This window comes from Sapajus apella, unplaced genomic scaffold (assembly GCF_009761245.1).
Source record: "Sapajus apella isolate SASKATOON/1434 unplaced genomic scaffold, GSC_monkey_1.0 scaffold89, whole genome shotgun sequence".
In the NCBI taxonomy this organism is placed as follows: Eukaryota; Metazoa; Chordata; class Mammalia; order Primates; family Cebidae; genus Sapajus; species Sapajus apella.
The window spans coordinates 2,978,317-3,001,194 of record NW_022437029.1 but is presented as its reverse complement, the minus strand read 5'-3'; the positions used below and the strand labels follow the sequence as shown (position 1 = coordinate 3,001,194).

At 42.4% G+C, this 22,878-nt stretch overlaps 1 protein-coding gene and 1 long non-coding RNA gene across 7 annotated transcripts in view; both read left to right on the top strand.

Annotated features, from left to right (window-relative positions):
• The window catches only part of AFF3 (AF4/FMR2 family member 3), a 618,932-nt gene extending 606,018 nt beyond the window's left edge, over positions 1-12,914 (top strand). For 5 of the 6 annotated variants that reach the window (XM_032255274.1, XM_032255272.1, XM_032255270.1 and 2 more), the window contains 3 exons: positions 3,301-3,350; positions 3,499-3,722; positions 7,174-12,914. In XM_032255274.1, coding sequence (XP_032111165.1) covers positions 3,301-3,350; positions 3,499-3,722; positions 7,174-7,295 — 396 coding nt within the window. In that variant the 3' untranslated portion in view covers positions 7,296-12,914. The remainder of the gene's footprint in view (positions 1-3,300; positions 3,351-3,498; positions 3,723-7,173) is intronic. The other variant, XM_032255273.1, reaches the window with a different exon arrangement.
• A 2,685-nt stretch (positions 12,915-15,599) lies between these two features.
• Positions 15,600-21,369, top strand: LOC116534778. Its single transcript, XR_004261869.1, has 3 exons — positions 15,600-17,083; positions 17,344-17,348; positions 21,358-21,369. It is a non-coding gene; the product is annotated as an uncharacterized LOC116534778 (long non-coding RNA).
• Positions 21,370-22,878: the final 1,509 nt, after the last annotated feature.

Here is a 22,878-nt window from a genome sequence, read left to right as displayed (position 1 = left end):
TTAGAGCTCCTTTTCCTTAGAAGTAACCCCTTAGAGCCATTTCCTCTTAGCTATCTCTAGTAGCTAATTTAATTTTTAATAGAGATGTTATTTAAAACAGTAAGAGATGGATTGTTAGAACTCAGAGGCAGTAAGTAGATAGCAATGTATGTAGCTATAGGGACAAAATTGCAAACCATGCGAACTTTTGCTTATCTCAGGGAATGAAATTATTTTCGCTGGGAGAATAAATTTTTAAAAGCCTTCTCTGATATACTGTTGTGAGGTCAACCTTACGTTAATAATTCATTTGAGATTTCTGGGCCTCAATCTGTAGAAAGTAGAAATTATCCCATCTCTATCTCCACCAGTCCTTTGTCAGATACACAGTCATCATTTGAGATCCATTCATGCCCAGCCTCCTCTTCCTGGAGATGCTCTCTAATGGCCAGGCTGTGCTGGGGGTTCCTGGGGTATGTTAGCACATTTTCCTAATCGCACATGTAGAGTAACCAGGTGCTAGATCATGAACATCGCTTTCCTCGCCCATTGGCCGTGGTGTGTCATCAGGACAAGAACCAGCACTGAGCCTTCCCTTTCCTTCAGGCGCCTAAAGTCAACATCAGTGGCGTTCAGAAATCCAGACCGTAAGAGCTGATGCTAAAGAGAATTCTTACAGTGAAGGAAAATGCTTGAATAAAGAAGGAAGCTGAATTCTATAAGCCACTGGGAGCTATAACAAACTTTGAGGGATATAAGTTCTTAATATTCTCCACAGCCCACAAATACATACAAAATGGGTAGGAAACACCACCGGAAAATCAGTTTCTCCTCCAGGAGTTAATGTCATTTACCCTTTATCAAAAGCTATTTTTGAAATTTTTTAATTAACCAACAACAAATTGCATGTGCTTATTATGTATAATGTGAGGTTTTGATATATTTATACATTGCGGAATGATTAAACCAAGCTAATTAACATATTCATCACCTCACTTATCATTTTTGTGATGGGAACATTTAAAATGATCCTTTTAGAGATTTTCAAGTATGCTATACATTATTATTCACTGTAGTCACCATGCTGTACAATAGATCTCCAGAACTTATTCCTAATAACTGAAAGTTGCATACAAAGTTTCAAGGGCTTTTTTTTTTTTTTTTTTGAGTCTTGTTCTTTCGCCCAGGCTGGAGTACAGTTGGGCAGTCGGAGCTGACTACAGCTTTGAATTCCTGAGCTGAAGCAATCCTCCTACCTCAGCCTCCCAAGTCACTGAGACCACAGATACACGCCACCACACCCAGCTCATTTTTTCATTTTTTGTAGACATGGGGTCTCCCTGGGTTGCCCAGGCTCTCCTGTCCTCTAGCAATCCTACCGCTTTGGCCCCCCAAAGTGCTAGGATTACCATTGTGAGCCACACACTCAGCCTCAAAAGGCTATTTAAATGCTACTTTGAGTACCTAAAATGAAATCTTTAGGTACCCAAAACAATTTGGCTATAGAGAATATGTTTTATCAGTACAGCACTATCTCTATAAAAAAGAGCTTTGTTCCTACCGGTATTTCTTGGGCATGGGGCTTAGTGGTGGAGGAAGAGAACTCAAGACTTTTTTTTTTTTTTTTGAGATGGACCCCGTCACCCAGGTTGGAGTGCAATGGCACAATCTCAGCTCACCCTAACCTCCGCCTCCCAGGTTCAAGCAATTCCCCTGTCTCAGCCTCCCAAGTAGCTAGGACTACAGGCACACACCACCATGCCCGGCTAATTTTTTGTATTTTTAGTAAAGACTGGGTTTCACCATACTGGGCAGGCTGGTCTCAAACTCCTGACCTCAGGTGATCTGCCCGCCTCGCCTCCCAAAGTGCTGGGATTACAGGCGTGAGCCACCACCTTCTTTCTCCATTCAGTAGCCTTTACTGGGCTGTTTCTGCAACTCCCAAGCCTTTCTCCTCTTGTGTTCTTATATGCAGAACATCCATCCTAGAGATCATGTTCTCAGAACCACAGGATGAAATGGAAACAAAGTGATCAGTCCAGTAGCAACAGCCTGAGAAAGGTGTCAGTAACATTCTGTCAGGAAAGGGAGGATCAGCTCCCCTATTCAATAAGGTTTCCTTTTTCTAATTCTCCTCATGGAAATAATCGTATTTCCTGAGACAGGTGAAAGTGGCATGGTTTGCAATGCTGTCCTTACATTTACATCTTGCCATTGTGGCACTTCAGAGTTCTGACAGGCCCATTTCTTGCCATTTTAATAACACGCGCACTAAAACTAGAAAAATCAGTCACCACTCCATAAAGCTCTTTCTAACCAAAAGAATACATTGTCTCTGGAGAACCAGGATGAGGCTATTTTCTTGTCTCTGGAAGGGAAAAATTCCTGTCAGCATCACAAAGACCTCTTTCTTCCTTCACAGTCCCATGAAAGCATGATTGGGTTCTCAGAGAGGAAATCTAACTGGGCATTTAGCAACTTCCCTAACTAGAGGCAAAGCTTTTAAATATCTGATGCAAGCATCTGGCTTGTGCAACACAACTTCCTAAACCAGAATATTCAGATAAAACAGAATGTTTGAACGTCCTGTCTGTTATGGAAATATATTTTAATCAATTCTGTTAGGAATATGCAAGAGCAACTTCCTTTAAGAGAAATACTTTAAACTTCCTAAGTTCAAACAATAAAATATGATGTCATATATTTTCAGGCATTAAGTAAAGATCTGTCGATGTTTCTCCAAATAGGTCCTACTTTTAAATATAAAGTATATAAGGGGGGATTTGAGGGAGTTCCTGCTCTTTATTCCTTTTAAAAAAAAATAGTTTACAATGAAAAAATAAGGCTGCTTCAAGATTTAACAGACCCTTGGGATTATGATTTAATGTGGTAACTGAAATTTGTACATAACCCAGGCTGTAAGTGAAGCCTTTCACTTACCCCACTGAGGTCTGATGCAAGTACCTTGTTCATACAAAATAACTTCCTAAATCAGAATATTTAGGTAAACTAGAACTTTTGAATATTCTGTCTGCTAGGGAAATACATTTTAATATATTCTTTTAGGAATATTCTAGAGCAACTTCCTTTAAGAGGAATACTTTTAAACTTTCAAAGTCCAGGCAGCTGCCCCAACTCCCTTCCAGAGAGAGAGAACAGAAAACTGCGATGGAAACTTCCCAAGTCCAGTTTCTCTGAAGGTGCCTTTTGCCTGCAGCATCTGCCTTTGCTTCTCTCTGCAATTACCTGAAAACACGTTCCTGTCATCTGTTTCACCTCATGCAGATGGCATTCACTGTCAATGTTTTTATTTTCTTGCAGAACTCATCTAAAGCTGCCCAAGCCCCGTCTCCATGGGGGTCCAGTGGAAAGTAAGTTCACTTTTCTAAAGTCAGTGCCATAAGCCAGACAATGCATGGTGCTGGGCCATTGCGCTTTGCTTCCCGTTCCCCAAGGGGCTGCCCCGCCTCGCTTGCTCCCGGCCTCGCCACTCTGGTTTTTCTACCTCTCCCCTTCCAGGAGCACTGGAACCCCATCCCCCATGTCTCCCAACCCCTCTCCCGCCAGCTCCGTGGGGTCTCAGGGCAGCCTCTCCAACGCCAGCGCCCTGTCCCCGTCGACCATCGTCAGCATCCCACAGCGCATCCACCAGATGGCGGCCAACCACGTCAGCATCACCAACAGCATCCTGCACAGCTACGACTACTGGGAGATGGCCGACAACCTGGCCAAGGAAAACCGAGGTGCGTGCGCCCCGCGGGGAGCAGGGAGCCCACCTGATCGGGGCAGTGGTGGGCGAGTTTCCGTGGCCTCTCAAAGGAGAAATAGGAGGAGTTGTCACCGATGGTGGGAACCCTCCTGATCTCTCCCCTACCATGGGGCCTCTGATGCCTTTGTCTCCCTCTATCCTTAGTGGAAAATGGTGTAAGACAGACCCAGGGGCAGGTATAGATACGCACACCTACACTTTTCCCTTTAGCCAGTGGGCTCCTGAAAGGTTTGAACTATGTTGTATTCAACTTTGTATTCCTAAGACCTAGCCCAGTGTCTAGAACACAGGTGGAGCTCTGAAACGCTGAATGAATGAATGAATGAATGAGAATGTTACTAACTCTGAGTGCAATTGAAAAGAGCAGTTTTACGTGTAGCAGTAAGCTGTGTTTCATTTTGAATAACATTTGTTTTTACTGATTATAAAAGTAATGTAAGGCAGGGTGTGGTGGCCCACGCCTGTAATCCCAACATTTTGGGAGACCCAAGAGTTGCCTGATACACACACCTACACTTTTCTCTTTAGCCAGTGGGCTAAATCACGTGATTCTCTGCCTCAGGCTCCCGGGTTTAAGCAATTCTTCTGCCTCAGCCTCCCAAGTAGTTGGGACTACAGGCGCGCACCACCACGCCTGGCTAATTTTTGTATTTTTAGTAGAGACGGGGTTTCACCATTTTGGCCAGGCTGGTCTCGAACTCCTGACCTCGTGATCCGCCCACCTCGGCCTCCCAAAGTGCTGGAATTACAGGCATGATCCTCTGTACCCAGTAAACCATCAATAATTTTATCAGAAAGAAGTAACTACATAAACATTCTACTGAAGTTTCTGCTACGTTTTTCCTCCCAGTACGCATTATTTCACCAAAATAAGATCATGTATGCTCATACAGTTGTATATCCTTTCTTCATCTGACATAATAGCAGGCATTTTCTTATGTCACTAACTTGTTCAAAAACACTGTTTATGGTGGTTCTGTAATACTAGCCTAGTACATTGATTGTATAAAGTATCATGAGTTCTCAAACCATTTTCTTATTGTTAGACATTTAAGTTCCTTCCAATTTTTTTTCACTGTGACAAATAATGTTGTGCTAAATATCCCTACATAAGTCATTGTTCATATTTCTGATTTTTTTTTCTGAAACAGAGTCTTACTCTGTCACCAGACTGGGGTGCAATGGCACGATCTCAGCTCACTGCAACCTCTGCCTCCCCGGTTCAAGCGAATCTCCCACCTCAGCCTCCCTAGTAGCTGGGACTACAGGCGCACACCACCACATCCAGCTAATTTTTTTGTATTTTTAGTAGATACGGGGTTTCACCATGCTAGCCAGGCTGGTCTCAAACTCCTGACCTTGTGATCTACCCACCTCAGCCTCCCAAAGTGCTGGGATTACAGGCTTGAACACCCAGCCATACTTCTGATTGTTTTCTTAGGAGGGAGTTGTGGAATAGAATTTTGGGGTCAACAAGTATAGATTCTTTTGAGATATAGATTATTCTATATATTGACCTACGCTGTTAACTCTTCTCCTGCAAGATTTTACTAATTTACTGCTGTCCCTGCAGCAGCAGGTAAGAGTGCAAATCTGAGTTCACTTCCAGGCCATAAAATGCAAATTATCTTCCTATGATATCATAACCCTCCAAAGTCAAGAGGAAGATGTTCAGGATGAGATAAGGAATGTATAGCAGAGTGCATGAGGTTATAAATAAAACCACATAGTACATAACATGCAGCCTAGAGGTGATGTACTCTGAAAATCCAATAAGAATGCCATGGGGGTCAGAGGCCACCAGGAAGAGCTTGCTAGAGGAGCTGGCATGGAACAATGGAACAGGGCTTTGAAAAGCACTTAGACTTTGGGAGGCTGAGGCAGGTGGATCACCTGAGGCCAGGCGTTCGAGACCAGCCTGGCCAACATGGCGAAACCCCATCTCTACTAAAAATACAAACATTAGCCAGGCATGGTGACACACGCCTGTAATCCCAGCTACTTGGAAGACTGAAGCAGGAGAATTACTTGAACCTGGAAGGCAGTGGTTGCAGTAAGCCAAGATCACACCATTGCACTCCACGCTGGGCGACAGAGTGAGACTCCATCTCAAGAAAAAAAGAAAGAAAAGCACTTAGCAGTTGAGTGACTGAAATGGGTGGGTTGGGTGTCACTGGTGGACAAAACAGAAAGGACAAATGTATGGAAATACATCTGTCCAGTTTGGGTGAAACGGAGCAGGCCAAGCTCCAGATGGCACTGCCAGCTGCCTGCTAGATCTCTCCTCCCTGAGGGCTCAGTGCCAAGTGTCCAGTGCAAATTTACCATTGTTCCCCACCCCACCTCTTCCTCTGTTCTACCCTGGACCCCTGCCCTCACCAGCCTCCTAGCCACTTCCCATCGCTGCACTTTTGAGACACTTCTCCCAGACGCCTACTCCCAAGAAGTGTATTCAGTAACCAGCCATGACAGCAGAGCAGCCATATGAATGTGTTTGTCTCTATCAGCCACTAAACTGTGATCTTTGAAGCAACAGATTTGAGACCACACATGATTCATCCTGGTATCCTCCCCTACCCCCTGCACCTAGCGGAGTGACTTGATACATCATAAAGGTTTGTTTGTGTTTGAAGTGGAGTCTCACTCTGTCACCCAGGCTGAAGTGCAGTGGCGAAATCTCGGCTCACAGGAACCTCCACCTCCCAGGTTCAAGCTATTCTCCCACCTCAGCCTCCTGAGTAGCTGGGATTACAGGCACCCACCACTACCACCCGGCTAATGTTTGTATCTTTAGTAGAGATGGGGTTTTGCCATGTTGGCCCGGCTGGTTGCGATCTCCGGACCTCAAGTGATCCACTCGCCTCAGCCTCCTAAAGTGCTGGAATGACAGGTGTGTGCCACCATGTCCGGCCACATCATAAATGTTTAGTGAAAGGGCAAACCTAGAGAATGTTCAAAAGCTAGAAGGTGACTTCAGTCCAGATGTCTCGTGGCCCATCTCTGATTTGCCCCTAGGAGCTTGGAGCCTCACCCCTTGGGCTCACTCCAGGGGCTCAGCAAATGCCAGAATTGAGTACAGGGTGAGAGGCGACAGAGCCACATTCACATTCAGGAGTGGAGGAAGCATTACTAGACTAGGAGAATGCAGCTGGAGAATGTGGATTTTCTTTGCTTTTCGTTAAGCAAATGCTATTCATTTGACTTGGAAATGGCAGATATAGTGTATTTATTTATTTGGATATAGGATGAGTTCCCCGCTCTTTGATTTTATTTTGTTCAAAGGCATGCTAAAGTTACATGATGGAACAGAGAATCCTTGATTTATATAGAGACCATGAATGGAATTTTTTCTTACATCGCATTGGTTGCTCAGGGTAGCACACCTAGCATGTGTGGCATTCTTAACAACTCTCTCTGTCCCCTAGAATTCTTCAACGACTTGGATCTGCTCATGGGGCCTGTCACCCTGCACAGCAGCATGGAGCACCTGGTCCAGTACTCCCAACAGGGCCTGCACTGGCTGCGGAACAGCACCCACCTGTCATAGGGACCTCACCCTTGAGCCGGATTGGGCTCTGGTCTCCACAGATGGCTCAACACTTTTTGACACTGTGCTACTGAAATTCCCAGCCACAGCATTTATCAAACTGCGGTGAATATTTCCTCAGCATTGAACAATGGTCTTTTCCAGGGCATGTGTGTTTGTATGTGTGGGTACATAAGAAGCTGCCTGTGTATGTGTGTAAGATACACAGCTCTTCAGAACACACCTTCTTTGTCTAGTTTCCATAATCCCAGGCTAGACAAAGTGATCAGAGGTTTCTAATTAGAGGAAATACACACATACACCATACTCACACACATTCACAGACACACACTTTCTATTCCAGTGCTAAACCATGACTTCTTAGCAAATTCAACCAAAATCTCATGGGTTAGTTAACCAGTTGCAATACAGCACACCAAAAGCTTGACTGCCAGTTAAGATGGACCTGCTCTTATCTTGTTGATTATTTTCAGTATTAATATACTATTCCCCAATTATTTTTTGATCAGTATGTATTAATGGGTAATGGAATAATGAAAATAAGCCAGATATTTTTGTGCCAGAAGTTTACTAGATTGCATGTTACCAAATACCCGACCCTTCCTCTAATTCCCTTCCCCCATCTGACTTTATTATCAACTAAATGCATTCCAGGCAAAAGGATGGACACTCACAGCCCTTCTCAGCCCCACCCCCAAGTAGTATGCAAATGGCACTGAGATTTGGCAAAAACTCGGCATCTTTTAATTAACAGATACTAAAGCAGCAGTGACTGTGTGTTGGAGCTCAGTTAGGAGTTGAGGTTTTCCGCACCTGTGATAACAGACGCATTTCTTCTTCTTGCCATTGTGACTTGATGCTGTAGAGGCACATGGCATTTGTCAGTCAATCCGTTTCAAGTATTTTCTTTCCACCAATAGCTTTCTTACAGATTTTCTTGACTAAATGGGCCATTACCTAGAATGTCCCTTCAGTAGGAGCCTGAATCCTTTGCTTTCCAGGCTAAGAGCTATTTGCCATGATAATGCTGTCTGATCCTCTCACTCCTCATGCAGAATGTGCCATTGCAGTCCTTGGGTGCGTTTTGATTTGGGGCGATTTTTCAGGCTTTGATTAGCAGGCTGCTTGCAGTGTAGGAGATCCCAGTTCCTGTCTGGGGCAGCAGCAACCAGAGCCTCTTCCTGTGTCCTGTGTGTCTGGTATGTTTACATCTTGCTCTGGGTTTTTTTCTTGTTTTCTTTTTAAAAATTAAGTTTACATTTTAGTTTTTTTTGACATCTTGTTTACAGTTTTTGTCTGATGTTTTTTCTTTTATAATGTCTTATGCCCTAGATTTAGTTGTCTTGTTAAATATATTTGGATATAAAATCTTGGTGAAAAGAAAATAACTCCTGAAAAAGAAGGTCTATCTTGCCACGCTTTAAAAACAAAAATAATGTCCTTGAGGCCTCTTACTTGATGAAGTTGCACCAGGACAGTCTGAGAAAGGCAAGCAGTGCAGTCTGTGGAATAATCCATTTATTCAAGGTGATGGTTGCACAAAATACTTAAGACTAGCTGCTGATTATATACATTCACTGTTACTCTTATGATTATATACATTCACTGATACTCTTATAGGTTGGGTTGCAGTGTTAACATTTTTGTCAGCCTGATCTGTAGGTGGGAAATAAGATCATTGTAATTCCCTAGCTCTGAGCACTGAATCAAAATCATATAAATGATTGAACAACTTAGATGACTTGAAATTAATTGCAAATAAGCAAGTGAAGGGCTTGTAGAATTTGCATTTGATTTTGGCCTTCAAGCATTTGGGAATACTAAGAAAATTTCCATTTTATATGTCTCCAACTGAGGTGCTTCTTACAACCCTTTCAATTTTTTTTTTTTTTTTCAGACGGAGTCTCGCTCTCTTGCCCAGGCTGGAGTGCAATAGCACGATCTCAGCTCACTGCAATCTCTGCCTCCTGGGTTCAAGCGATTCTCCTGCTTCAGCCTCCCAAGTAGCTGGGATTACAGGCATGCACCACTGTACCCAGCTAATTTTTGTAATTTTAGTAGAGACTGGGTTTTGCCATGTTGACCAGGCTGGTCTCAAACTCTTGACCTCAGGTGATCCATCTGCCTCTGCCTCCCAAAGTGCTGTGATTACAGGCGTGAGCCACTGTGCCCAGCCCTTCCACTAATTTTTGACAGAGTTCACAGTCCCATCCTATCTCAGAAATTTGAACCTAACTGAAGAAATTTTGAGTCATTTTTTTGCAGGACTTAGACTTTGTTCTACTTGAAGAATCCTGATTAAATATTCAAACATAAAGGGAAGGCCCTCGAGGTCTGTCCTGCATCCCCAGAGAGCTTCTCTGGTCCTGCCCACCTTGAAAGCTGCAGGCTTTGTTGTGGCATCTATGTGATGAGCTTCCCTGTGAAGCCTCATTTGACAGGTGGCCTCTGGCTGGTTGGGCCAGCAGTGTTTTATCAGCACCCTGATGGCCCACATTCCCAAGAAAATTTCTTGAAACTTGCCCCTGTGGGCAGTGGTCAGAGCCTGCAGTTCCTATCACTGTCTCTCGCTTCATCTGTGGAGCATATTGGTACAGCAGTTTCTGTGGAGTTTGGTATAGACGATTTTGGTTAGGAATCATCCTCCTGTTGTTGCTTGTGAAAGTCATTCATAACTTGTTCCTTTTAATTAGTTTTGTTGTTGCTCCTGTTGTTATTGGTTTGGTTTGGTTTTGAGACCGGGTCTAGCTCAAGCTGGAGTGCAGTGGTGCAATCGTGGCTCCCTGCAGCCTCCAACTCTTGGGCTCAAGTGATCCTCCTGCCTCAGCCCCCCAAGTAGTTGGGAACATAGGCACATGCCACCACACCCAGCTAATTTTTTCTTTATTTTTTGTAGAGATGGGGTCTCACTATGTTGCCCAGGCTGGTCTCAAACTCCTGGGCTCAAGCGATCCTCTGGCCTTGGCCTCCCAAAGTGCTGGGATTACAGGCACGAGACACCATGCCTGGCCCATTTAGTTTTGTTTCAAGTTGAAATATCTTTCGTGTTTTCTGATTAGAAAAGTAATACCTGCTTATTGTAAAAATTCAAACAGTGCAGAAATGTAGAAAGTAGAAAATGTAAGTCCCTGGTTGTTCCTTCTGCCTGAGACAACCACTGCTCACAGTTTGATGTATATCCTTCCAGAGACTCTCAAATTTAAGCAAATAATTTTTGTTAGTACGTCTTTCTATTTGAAGACCTACACTCGTCTCTGAAGTTCAACACAAGTTCAACTGACCGTATCCTTCCATGACCTGAATGGATATTATCCTTTATCACAACGTTCAATTACCTTTGAAAGAGAGTAGCCCAGGTATATTCCTAATGAAAATTTGGCATTTTTGATGATACCGTTCCACAGAGATCAGACTCACTTGCAGAATCGTGCCTGGAGAGAGAGGTTTGGTTAAGACAGAGATTTCTGGAAACATTCAGACATTCAAATTGCAAATGGAAACTTGAAACCCACTGTCTAATGAGGAATGTACTGGAAAAATAATCTGAAGAGTTGACAAATTGTGTACTAGATTGAACACATGGAATGCAATGCTATGAGACTTTCTGCACTAAAACCCTAATATGTACAACAATGATGTGTGTATTATATAACAGTGATGTGTACATTTCTGACACCCCATACATAATATACACAGTTTGTATAAATGCATACATTTAAAAATATATATGTACAATACAGCTAACATAAAACTGTAGTACGCCTGAAGGATATTACTAGTGCCTAATATTGAGTATAAGTCACTGCGTGTTCTCATCAACTTGGAAGTGCAGTAATTGTTATAAAATTAATCAGTGCAGCCAACATTATTTATGAATCACATCTTTGAAACTGTGCAGTAGCATATACATATATATTTTTAAATAACATTTTTCACAGTTTTCCAGAGTTACTGTTGAAATCTGCATCACCAAAAAAAAAAGGCAAGATTTTTTTAACAATGTAGACACTCTTCCGACCCAGTAATCTGCGTGTGATTTCCTATTTGTAGATTCCCAAGAGACTTTAGCAGTCACCAGCCTTAATGCATGTACAGGATATTATTGTGACTTAATTTATCTGCAGTTTTTAATCCATGTGAAATTGGAATTTATAAACGGACTTGGATTAAATATGTCTGCCTTTCTAAGGTTGCAAATGTTACATTAAATGATTTATGTTGTAAATGACAGAAGTTGAGTTGTATGTAAAAGATGTCCACCAATTTCTGTGAATATTTTTACAAGGAAACTTGAGAATCAAAATACGTTCAAGTCAGTTGTTCTGGCTCCCAGTTTATAATCTCTTTAAAAGCAATCTTTTTGTTTCATAAATGGTTTAAATGTAGCTCCCACAGATTATCAGTATGAAGTCTGACATTTTTCATGAAAAAAGTATGTTTTTCTTTATTATAACTCTAGTTCATTATTTGTCTTTGCTGTTTCCTGATACACACACACACACACACACACACACACACACACGTGTACACATGCACGCATGCACGTACAAACACCCTCCAGTGTCCCAGTGAAGGCTGAACAGGAAGTTTGAGAAGGTCATCTCAATGGCCACAGGGCCCCTGTTCAGCCAGGAGTCCTGGGATGTTGCTTTGTCATTCTTCAGTGTCACAAGTTACTTCCCTGATTTGTGTGCCAGGCTCTTCCAACTGAAACCAACATGGTGGAATCATGTTTGCAATATTTGGTCGAGTAAAATAGGAGAAGTTTGAACTAAGAAGATGGAGCTACTAGACCAGTGGTTTGACATGAAGTAACTCCTACATGGGAGGGTGTGTTTATTAACCTCATCTTTAGCCTTATCTCCCTCCCCTTTCCTTATCCTCCTCCCCAAACTAAAGAAGAAAAAACAACAAAAACGAAACCATCACTTCACCCAATCTGGCCCATATCCCTAAATTCAAATAAACTTTGTCTTTTTCCTACTATACCATCTGACACAATTCAATTGTGTCTAGAAATAAAAATGCAGAAAGGGTTTGTTTACAGAAGGGCAGTTCAGTTGAGTCCTCGTTAACCAAGCAGAGGGGTGCAGAAGAACCCTGATGCAGGGTCACCATGGAGAAGCCCTCATCCCAGCAATGGATGGGACAGGGGACTTGGCTTTGCTTCACAAACCACTGAGCTTGATAGTCTTTAGAAGTGGTTTGTGCCAAGAAACACCCAGCAGTCTTTCAAGAACTTTCTCTTCTGCAGCTTTGCCTGCTACACAGCTAAAGTCTGTTCCTATCAGAATTATATTTTTAAGAAGTAATACGTTTTCAAAGACACCTGGATCAAGCGGAGTCTTGAAAGATTTTTTTTTTAATGAAAGAGGAAAAACAGCCTTACCACATAAACTGCCCTTCCAACCATTTGGAACCAGAGTTTATGTGCTCATTTTCCCATTCTCAGAAGAGCACAGTTTTTCAGTATTACAACTTTCTGGCAAGTAGCACAAGAAAGGTTCAGACTTGAGATTTGTGTTCCCTTTGTCCAAATTATTCTGTATATGTCACCAAAGGGGTTAAATTGTTTGCTTGGCATGAGGAAAATTATAAACTCCGTTCTCAAACTAATTACATCTGACCCCGGTTTTGGTTTTTATTATTTAATTGGCACTCCGAGGCAGCAGGGGGTAAATTTTGGGTCAGCTGCAAGGGGATTTAGAGTCACAGCTCTTACAGTAATGGGAATCAAGGGATTAAATCTCTGTGTGTTACTTTGAAAATCCACCTCCTTTACAGCCAGTTTTATAGACATTGATCTGAGGGTTGAATTCAGGGCACTAATTGCAAGTCAACCCAAGGATCAGCATTTGTGTTTAAGCACCAGGAGTGTTGATGTGACCTGAAAAGCTGAATTAAGGACTTGGGTTTTTCTACCCATTTTTAAAATAGGAAAGCTCATCCAGAAATACTTGGATCTAGACATGATATAGCACCAAGGTTTAGGATTTTTAGAGTGCTGTTGTTGGGTTCCTAAAATAATACGGATGTTTTCGTTTTCTTGTCGTTGCTTTTTCAATTTTCCATAAAATAAAACAACTTTCCCCAGTATTCAGGATCCCTTTATTTCTACATGCCCATAGGAGCAAAAAGAAAATACCCAGCAGTGAGGAATGTGCATTGCTTCATTATGTAGCATTCCATCCTCAGGGGCCAAGGGTGTCTGACTTTTCAAAGAACATTCTTAGAGTCTCCCATCTTACCCATCTGTAGCATGAGTGATTGCAAACCCCAAAGGATGGCCATTTAGCTGAGATGTCCGTAATTCTAAGCATGTGTCACACAGGTCTTTACTTACAGACACTTCCATAGCATCACCAGCCATGTCTGATGCCTGTTTAAGTGGTGACATAGCAGCATTGACACTTTGAGGAATTTGCAAACAGGTTATTAATCCCCTGAAGTTCCCAAAGCTTCACACACACACACACACACACACACACAAACACACACTGTCCTACTCTGTGGGCTGGGTTGATCTTTTGTTCCTTTAGAGTTTTTTCCTTGCAAGTTCTGTAAGTCAGATTTCATACCTTGACTCCTTACTATTAAAAGAACAATTATTAGCAACAGTGAAGGCTTTAAGGAAATAGAGCTCCAGCACAAGAATGCACTCATGTTGGGGCCACATAGTAGCTGGATTGCCCAAGCACCCTCTTCCTTTGCCCTGCTGCACCTGGTCTTTGAATAAAACAGTTTCCTCTATGTGAAGTGTAACCCAACATGTCAACCACCTTACTGAGCGACTTAGAGGATCAACAGATCTGGGCAAGCTTTTTGAGATACTAACTGTCACACTTGGCAGGGTTTTAAACATTACTACAGGAACAGAGGTGAAGGGAATACATTATGTCTGCAGGCACCAAGGTGTACACGTGAACAATGTGGGAGATGGAACTTTCTCCTAGGATCTAGCAGACCAAGAGGGGGATAGCAGGATAGCCATACCCACCGCATGAGATGGGAGGGGGACAGGAACAGCCAAGGAAGACACCAGAGAGGGAGCTTCTTCACCTGTGTGGCTACCACTTTGAGTTCTTCCTGGCTACAGACAGAGTTCTAACACCAAGGCGGGCAGGGCAGCAGCGCTACCTTGTACCCCACTGTGGGTGGTATACCCCATCCTCCTCTTTCTCATCACACCGTGGTTTTAAGAAATCAGGGCCTATCCAGCTGGAAAGGGGAAGAAGCAACATGGGGTCCAAGCTTCCAACAGCTGCCATCTTCCATGAGAAAATAGTGTGCCTACTGCACGCCAAGCTGCAAGCATCACCAGAGACCTGTGGCATGGTCAGGCTTCCTGCGTTCCCATGGTGAGTTCTCTTCATGTGAATCTTGTGCCTCTGATGATAATTTTTGTTGGGGGGTGGGGGTAGGAGGTAGAGGACAGCTGCTCGGGGAGGTTCGTCTCTGAGAAAGGAGATCTGTCAGAAGGGACTTAGGTAAGCCATCCTTAAGCTTCGGGAAAGAAAGAGGAAACCTCTCTTGAGAAAATGGATGATTTTTTTTTTCTCTAGTGGGTTAGAGGTTGCATCCACATAATTATTTAATTGTAGGAGAAACTTTAGTCGCTGTACCAGTAGAGAGGAAAATCAACATATGACCTCATTGAATTTTGAGATGCCCAACTAATGACTGGACATTCTAACCCCAAACATGAAGACAAAGACACGAAATCCAACCAATGATCTGGATGTTGCAAACCACTAGGATCAAAGCCCTCAATGGTGTATTGAAATTTTTAGGCACAGGGCCAGTGTGTCTGCCTTGGGTCAGTAAATCAGTGTTTTGAGCTTAATCAAAGTAATCGTGACATACTCAAGAGCCCTTCTTTTCATACTCACTGGAAATCCCTTTCCTAATTTTTCTCCAGTTAAAAAAAAAATGAAACCATGGCTGGAGATAAGGAAAGATTCAGCCTGATTTATGCCTAACTCAATACTAATTTCCTTTTCACAGAATCATGAGATGTTTCCCAGTGCAAATTCCAGGTAGTTAGCTAAAAAATTCTAAAGGGGCAACACAATTTTTTTTTTTGAGACAGGGTCTCATTGTGTCACCCAGACTAGGGTTCAGTCACATGATCTTGGCTCACTGCAACCTCCACCTCCAGGGTTCAAGCAATTCTGCCTCAGCCTCCTGAGTAGCTGGGATTACAGGTGTCCACCACCACACCTGGCTATTTTTGTATTTTTGGTAGAGACGGGGTTTTACCATGTTGGCCAGGTTGTTCTTGAACTCCTGACCTCAGGTGATCTGCCTGCCTCGGCCTCCCAAAGTGCTGGGAATACAGGCGTGAGCCACTGCGCCCAGCCTGGCAACACAGTATTTATCAGCAGAAGGAAATACACCAGGTAGACACTTGGACCTCACCCTTTCTCAGGCAGAGTGCTAAGGAACAGGTACTCCTGTTACACTGTAATAGTCCCTTGCTTACACAGTCCTGTAAACATTTAAAGTCCCTCGCATGAAGTCTGCCCCAGGCAGTGAAGGAATTGAAAATTCCATTTTTTGTATTGTGTGTATCATCTTGGAGGTTTATTCATGGAGCTAGCAACTCTACTTCAGTATTCTGATATCAAAGACCTAGTGTGTCACATCAAACACCTTTTCAAATTCTGCGTTTTGGTCTTGGGAAAGCTGTCAGCAACTTGGGAGCCAGCTTATCTCCCTCGAGACTTTTCTGGTGATCTAGCTTTGGCAGTCACAAAAGCAAATTATAGGGCCTTCATCTTACAGGCATTGATCTTAGGATGGTTTCAAGAATTGAAGAGGATTTTAAATAGGACAATTCTATATAGTAATTTATGTTGTGAAAATGTACATATTGTAGTATTGATGAAAACGTTGTATTTATTAGATCCAATAACATTTTCATATCTCTTCTAGTTATTCTCTATTAAAATAGATCAAGTTCATTTTGTTATGTTATATTCATTTGGGGCTTCTTGTTAGTGCATTTGGATGTGATTGTGGAGAACGTGCAGATTCTGTGTTGATATTCACTATTTTAATCCAAGTAGCTGTAATGGCTCTGTTAAGCAGCAACATTACAAACACTACTGCTGAGAAAGTGGCAGGCTCCAACCTGTGTCTCTGAGTATGTGGGGAAAAAAACGTTAATCCAAGCAATTAATTAAAGACCAGTGGCTTTAGTAAGAATCACTTCTTCCAGCCTTTCTTCTTAAAATCTGTGAATACTTCTTGCAATGAAACTTTTTTTTTCAACTCCAAAACATCACATACAATACAAATTCATTTTGAGGCATTCATATAAATAGACTGGAAAGTACATGCATCAGAACATTTCACTGTTTGGAAGATTGGTGTTTCCTTTTGTGTTTCTCTCTATTCTCCAAATTTTCTGTAACGAGCTTGTGATTTTTCTGAAATTAGAAATTCTAAAAACCTACAATAAATGTTACTTTCTTCCTGAAAGAACGTCTACATAACTATGAGGACATTGCGCATAGTTCTAGTGTAGAAATGTGCAAAAATAATTTGCAGTCTGCAGTGAGGTTGCAATGTATATCAGCTGAAACGGTGACCCTGTAAGTCTTCCAGGGAAGTTTAAGTGGTCCCCTCTCCCTAAGCAGACCAAATTTCTTATTCCTGTTCAGGGATCCCATCTCCTAAGCTGCTTCTAAGATATCTGCACACCAGGAACCTAAAGTCTTCACTTTGGGAATTACTGTTATCTGCATGAGGCAGTGCAAATGTTAAACCCCCTTTCTCTCTCTCTCGTGTCCCCACAGTTGCATTTATCATATTGCAAAGAAAACTCCACATTCAAATCATAAATAATTTAATAGTGAATTGTTTTGGCAAGATCTTAGGGAGGAGTGGAGAACACATCTAATATTAAGAATTTGTCTAGAACAATCTTATATTTTGTCTGAGTCTAAAATTTACAAGTGCAAAGACATTGGAGTCGTTGACCACTTACTTTACTGTTTGGAGATTTTGCTGTTTCTATAATTCACCTGAAACTCATGCAGTGCAGTTTCTGTGATGGGGCAACCTCTTACTGTACTGTGACAGAATGAGCCTTAAGGATTTGTAAGCATAAGCACTTTTATATTTAAAGGGAAATATTAATTCAACAGTGAAATTACTTTTTTAATGTCTCAGTAAACCTTGAAATCAACATCCTGTCTCTAAAACATCCTAGTGTCTCTTCCCTGAACTTCTTTCCAAGTAAAATGCCCATTCGTATGTGTTACATTTTGTCTTAAATATAATGAACTAATCATAAAAAACTACCTTTTCCCCTACAAAAGTATGAATCCACCCGAACTACTAAAATGGATAACATCATTGTAAAGAAAGGAGCAGCAGCGGGGGGCAGTGGCTCACGCTTGTAATCCCAGCACTTTGGGAGGCCGAGGCAGGCAGATCACTTGAGCCTAGGAGTTCGAGACTAGACTTGGCAACATAGTGAAACCCAGTCTCTACAAGAAATAAAAAACTTAGCAGGGCGTGGTGGTGCACACCTGTGGTCTCACCTGCTGTACTCGGGAGGCTGAGATAGGAAGATTGCTTGAGTCCAGGAGTTCAAGGCTGCAGTGAGCTATTATCACACCACTGCACTCCAGCCTGGGCAACAGAGTGAGATCCTGTTTCAAAAAAGAAAAAAATAATAAAGGCACATCAATCTAGAATGTTCTTGGAAGTAAATGTTATAAATGTCAAGTTAGAGTAAAAAATGAAACAACCTGTAATAGAGCCTGGAATATTCTTGCTAAAGGGATTTTTTTTTGCTTTTTTGTTTTTTCACATGTCAAAGCTTTATTTACTGTAAAGCAATGTGCAAACGTAAGCTGTTACTTGTGACATAATTCAAACTACCAGCAGACAACATTTAAAATATTCAATGCTAAATGCTAACGTAAGCCATTTTTAGTTCACTGCATTTCTTTCCCCTTTTCTTTTTTGAAACTTAGTTTAAATCAAGTAATACAATACTGTTTTTGAAAAAGGTACACAATACAAATAGATAAGAGTTCCCCTAAATCCCCATACTGTTTACCCCAAAGAGAGCCACTCTTGTACCGAGCTCCTGGCCTCCAGTGATCCTCCGCCTCGGCTTCCCAAAGTGCTGGGATTATAGGTGTGAGCCACAGCACCCACTCTTGTCAATTAGATATATCTGTCCATATTCATTTACACTTGTGTGTGTGTGTGTGTATGTGTGTGTGTATTGAACACAAATAGATTCACATTACACATGCTGTTTTGTGTTCTGAAACTTGCTTTTATCATTTAGTAGGAAATCTGGGACATTGTTCAGTATCAGTACGGAAAGATCTACCTCATTGCTTGGAACCTCTGTTCAGTATCTCTGTTGTACAATCCATCTTGGTTTATTTAACATTTCCTATTGATGGATATTTAAGTTGACTCATTACGTTTTTTCAAATTGATATATAATTCACAAAGCATAACATTTATCTTTTACAGTATAAATAAATTCCAGTGGTTTTTAGTGTAGTCACAAGATTATGCAACCATCACCACTATCTAATTCTGGAATTTCTTTTTTTTTAAGGTGGAGTTTCTTGTTACCCAGGCTGGAGTGCAGTGGCACGGTCTTGGCTCACTGCAACCTCTGCCTCCCAGGTTCAAGTGATTCATCTGTCTTAGCCTTCCGAAAAGCTGGGATTACAGGCACCACTATGCCCGGCTAGTTTTTGTATTTTTAGTAGAGACAGGGTTTTGCCATGTTCCCCAGGCTGGTCTTGAACTCCTGACCTCAGGTGATCTGCCTGCCTCGGCCTCCCAAAATACTGGGATTACAGGTGTGAGCCACTGCACCCAGCCTCCCATTTTTATCACCCCAGATAGAAACCCTGGACCAATTAGCAGTCATTCACCAATCTCCCTGCAACCCCTGGCAACCATGAATCTAGTTTCCATCTCTATGGATTTGCCTGTTCTGGACATTTCATATAGATGGAATTATACAAGATGTGGCCTTTTGTGTCTGACTTCTTTGACTTAGCACAATGTTTTCAAGGTTCATCCATGTTGTAGCATGGATCAGCACTTCATTTCTATTTACAGCTGAATATCATCTCCTTGCATGGAGAGAAAACATTGTTTTTATCCATTCATCAGTTGATGGGCATTGGGTTATCTCTACCTTTTGGCTACTATGAATAATGCCAGTATGAACATCCACAGCACAAGTGTTTGTGTGAAGATATGTTTTGAATTCTCTTGGATATATGCCTAGGTGTGGAATGGCTGGGTCATATGCTACCTCTATGTTTAGCCTTTTGGGAAACTACCAATGCATATTCCACTGGAGCAGCACCATTGTACATTCACACCAACAAGGAAGGAGCTTTCCATTTCTGCATATCCTTGCCAACACTTGTTATTGTCCATCTTAGTCTATCCTAGTAAGTGTGATGTGGTATTGCATAGCCATTCTGATTTGCATTTCCCTACTGCTAAGGATGTTGAGCATACTTTTATATACTAATTAGCCATTTTATATCTTCCGTGGAGAAATATTCATGCAAATCCTTTGCCCATTTTAAAATTAGGTTATTTGTCTTTTTATTGTTAAGTCGTAAGGGTTTACGTAAATATATATATATATACACACACATATATGTGTGTGTGTGTGTTATGAATACTAGATCCCTATCAAATATATGATTTGTAACTCTTGTCTCCCATTCTGTGGGTTATCTCTTCACCTTCTTGATAGTGCCTTTGGTTGTGCAAGTTTTTTGTTTCAATGAAGTCTAATGTATCCATCTGAAATTTTGTCTCAAGCTTTTGTGCCATATATAAGAAGGCTTTGTTCAACTCAAGGTAATGAAGATTCACTCTTATATCTTGTTCAAGGACTTTTAAAGTATTAGCTCTAGAATTTAGGTCTGTGATTCATTTTAAGTTAATTTTTGTGTATGGTGTGAGGTAGGGGTCCAGCTTCATTCTTTTGCATGTGGATATTCAGCTGTCTCAGCACCATTGGTTAAAATAGAGTATTCTTTTCCCCCATTGAATTTTCTCAGTACCCTTGTCCAAAACAAATTGGCCACACACATGAGGGCTTATTTCTGGACTCTCATTCCCATCCAAATAACTGCTATGTCCATCCTTATGGCAGCACCACATTATCTTGATTACTGTAACTTTGTAGTAATATTTGAAATTAGGAAATGTGAGTCTTCCAATTTTGTTCTTCTTTTACAAGATTGTTTTGGGCTAAATGTGTCTTTTAAAATTAATTTATCCATTGCTTATTGTATTTCCTATAAATGAACTTGTTCCAAGCAGGGGACTATCTGTCCCAGTTTTAAAAAAAATACTACATGCCTTATTAGCATGGCTTACAGGACTGTATGAAAAGTACAGAATGACTTCATGAACCTTTTACTGCCCTATGAGTTCCTGACCACTCTCAGTCGCTGTTCTCCAAAGAGACAAGGCCCATATAAGGGTTATTGGGCTGGTGTCCAGTTGCCTCCTGCCCATCACGCTGGAGTATTTTATATATATAATATGTCTTCCCAAGCCATGGTGGCCTGGGGGCAAAAAGAAGCACAAAGTTGTTCCAGTAATTTTTATGACTTCAAACTCCAGCAGCTTCCCTCTGCCCTCCTGTCCCTAGTCCTGTGCCCCCAGCTCAGGCCTTGCTATACCCTGCATAGACCTGTTGTTTTTTCCACTCTGTCCTACCCAAAGGCACTGACTGCCTGGACTGGGTCTGACAGGTCATCAGAGGCAAAGGGCAGTGGCCACCTCTTCACTGCTACCCTGCCCAGCAGACCTTCAGTGACTTCCAACTCTAACCCAAGTGCAGGGAGGGAGGCTTTTCCTTCACTGGTTTGGATGTGCCTGGGTTTGGGGTCCTGGCCTGGTGCTGACTATGTCTTGGAGTGTCCTTAACTTGTCTCTGGAAGAAAATTCCCTTCCTCCTGCCTCCTCCATTGCCATCACAAGGATCTCTCACCTGTGGTTCCCCAGACAGACAGAAGTATGCCAACTTATACAGGCTGAGCATGTCCCCACAATTCACAGGCAGAAGTCCTGGCCCCCAGTGCCTCAGAATGTGACTGTATTTAGAGATAGGGCCTTTAAAGAGGTAATTAAGTTAAAATGAGGCTGTTAGGATGAGACCTAATCCACTCTACCTGGTGTCCTTATAAGGAGATTTGGACGCACAGAGAGCCACCAGGGGTGTGCAGCACCAAGAGCCAGGCTTGGAACAGATCCCTCCCTCACAGCCCTAAGAGGGAGCCAACTCTGCCAGCAACTTGATCTTGAACATCCAGTCTCCTGAACCATGAGATAATCAATTTCTGTTGTTTAAGCCCTAGGTCTGTGGAATTTTGTTAGGACAGCCTGAGCAAATGAATATTCAGCCCCTCCTCAGCATCTAGATATCCCATGAGAGCCCCTGACCTCTCTCTGCTGAGGCCTCCACATCCCTCCAGGACATCTCTTGGTCAGGACTGGAAGCCAGACTCTAAATCAAGCCTAGACCAGCTCTCTTGCATGAGGCCCCACCTGATACACAGGAAGACATGCATTTGACCTAAGCAGGATGGGGAGCACTGGTTACTTCCCAATCACGCCCCTTCTCTGCTGCCACAGGCAACTTTGACCCCCACATCTGTGAGTGTGAGAAATTATCCCACTCTATTGATTTCTGAAATTAAAAAAAAAAAAAAGAGAGAGAGAAAAGAAATTATCCCACTCCCCAAACTGCAGAAGCAGCACAGGCCATGCTTTCTCCATGGCCCCTCACATTAGATGTGAGGTGATGCCAGAACACCGAGAGGAGGGCTGAGACTCAGAGTGCAGCACCTCTTCCTGTCCATAGTCCTAGCCCTTCCTGTGGCCTCTCCAGCATCCTCTCCAGGCCCGAAGCAAGTCATCTCAGCTCGGGTTCTGAAGCGCAGTTCTCAGGCATCTGCACTCCCCATGTGGGAGGCCTCACCTCACTGTGGGACGTGGGAGTGGTTGACACCTACTGTCTTGGGATTCTTCAGAAAAGAGATATAATCCTATGTGAACCTCCCATTAAACTAGAATTAAGACCTGGGTGGCTTCAAGTGAGGCCTAATGACACTGTGGGGTTTGTCTCTCTTTGCGGTGCCCAGCAAAGTGGCCGCGCTTCAGGCAGAGGGCAGGGCCAGCTGGTGGGAATAGAAACCGGTGCAGTCACTGTGGAAAACAGTTTGGCAGCTCCTCAGACAGTGAACAACAGAGTTACCATGTGACCCAGCAATTCCACTTCTAGGTATACACCCAAGAGAATTGAAAATATCTATTCACATAAAAATGTGTATGTGAATTTTCATAGCAGTATCATTCATAATAGCCCAAAAAAAATGAAAACAGCCCATCAACTAATAAATCAATAAACAAAATGGGTATACCCGTAGAGTAGAACAAAAAAGGAATATTGATACATGCTACAACATGCAAGAACCTTGAAAACATTGTGCTAAGTGCAAGAAGCCAGACACAAAAGGCCACATATTGTAAGACTCCATTCATATGAAATGTCCAGAAT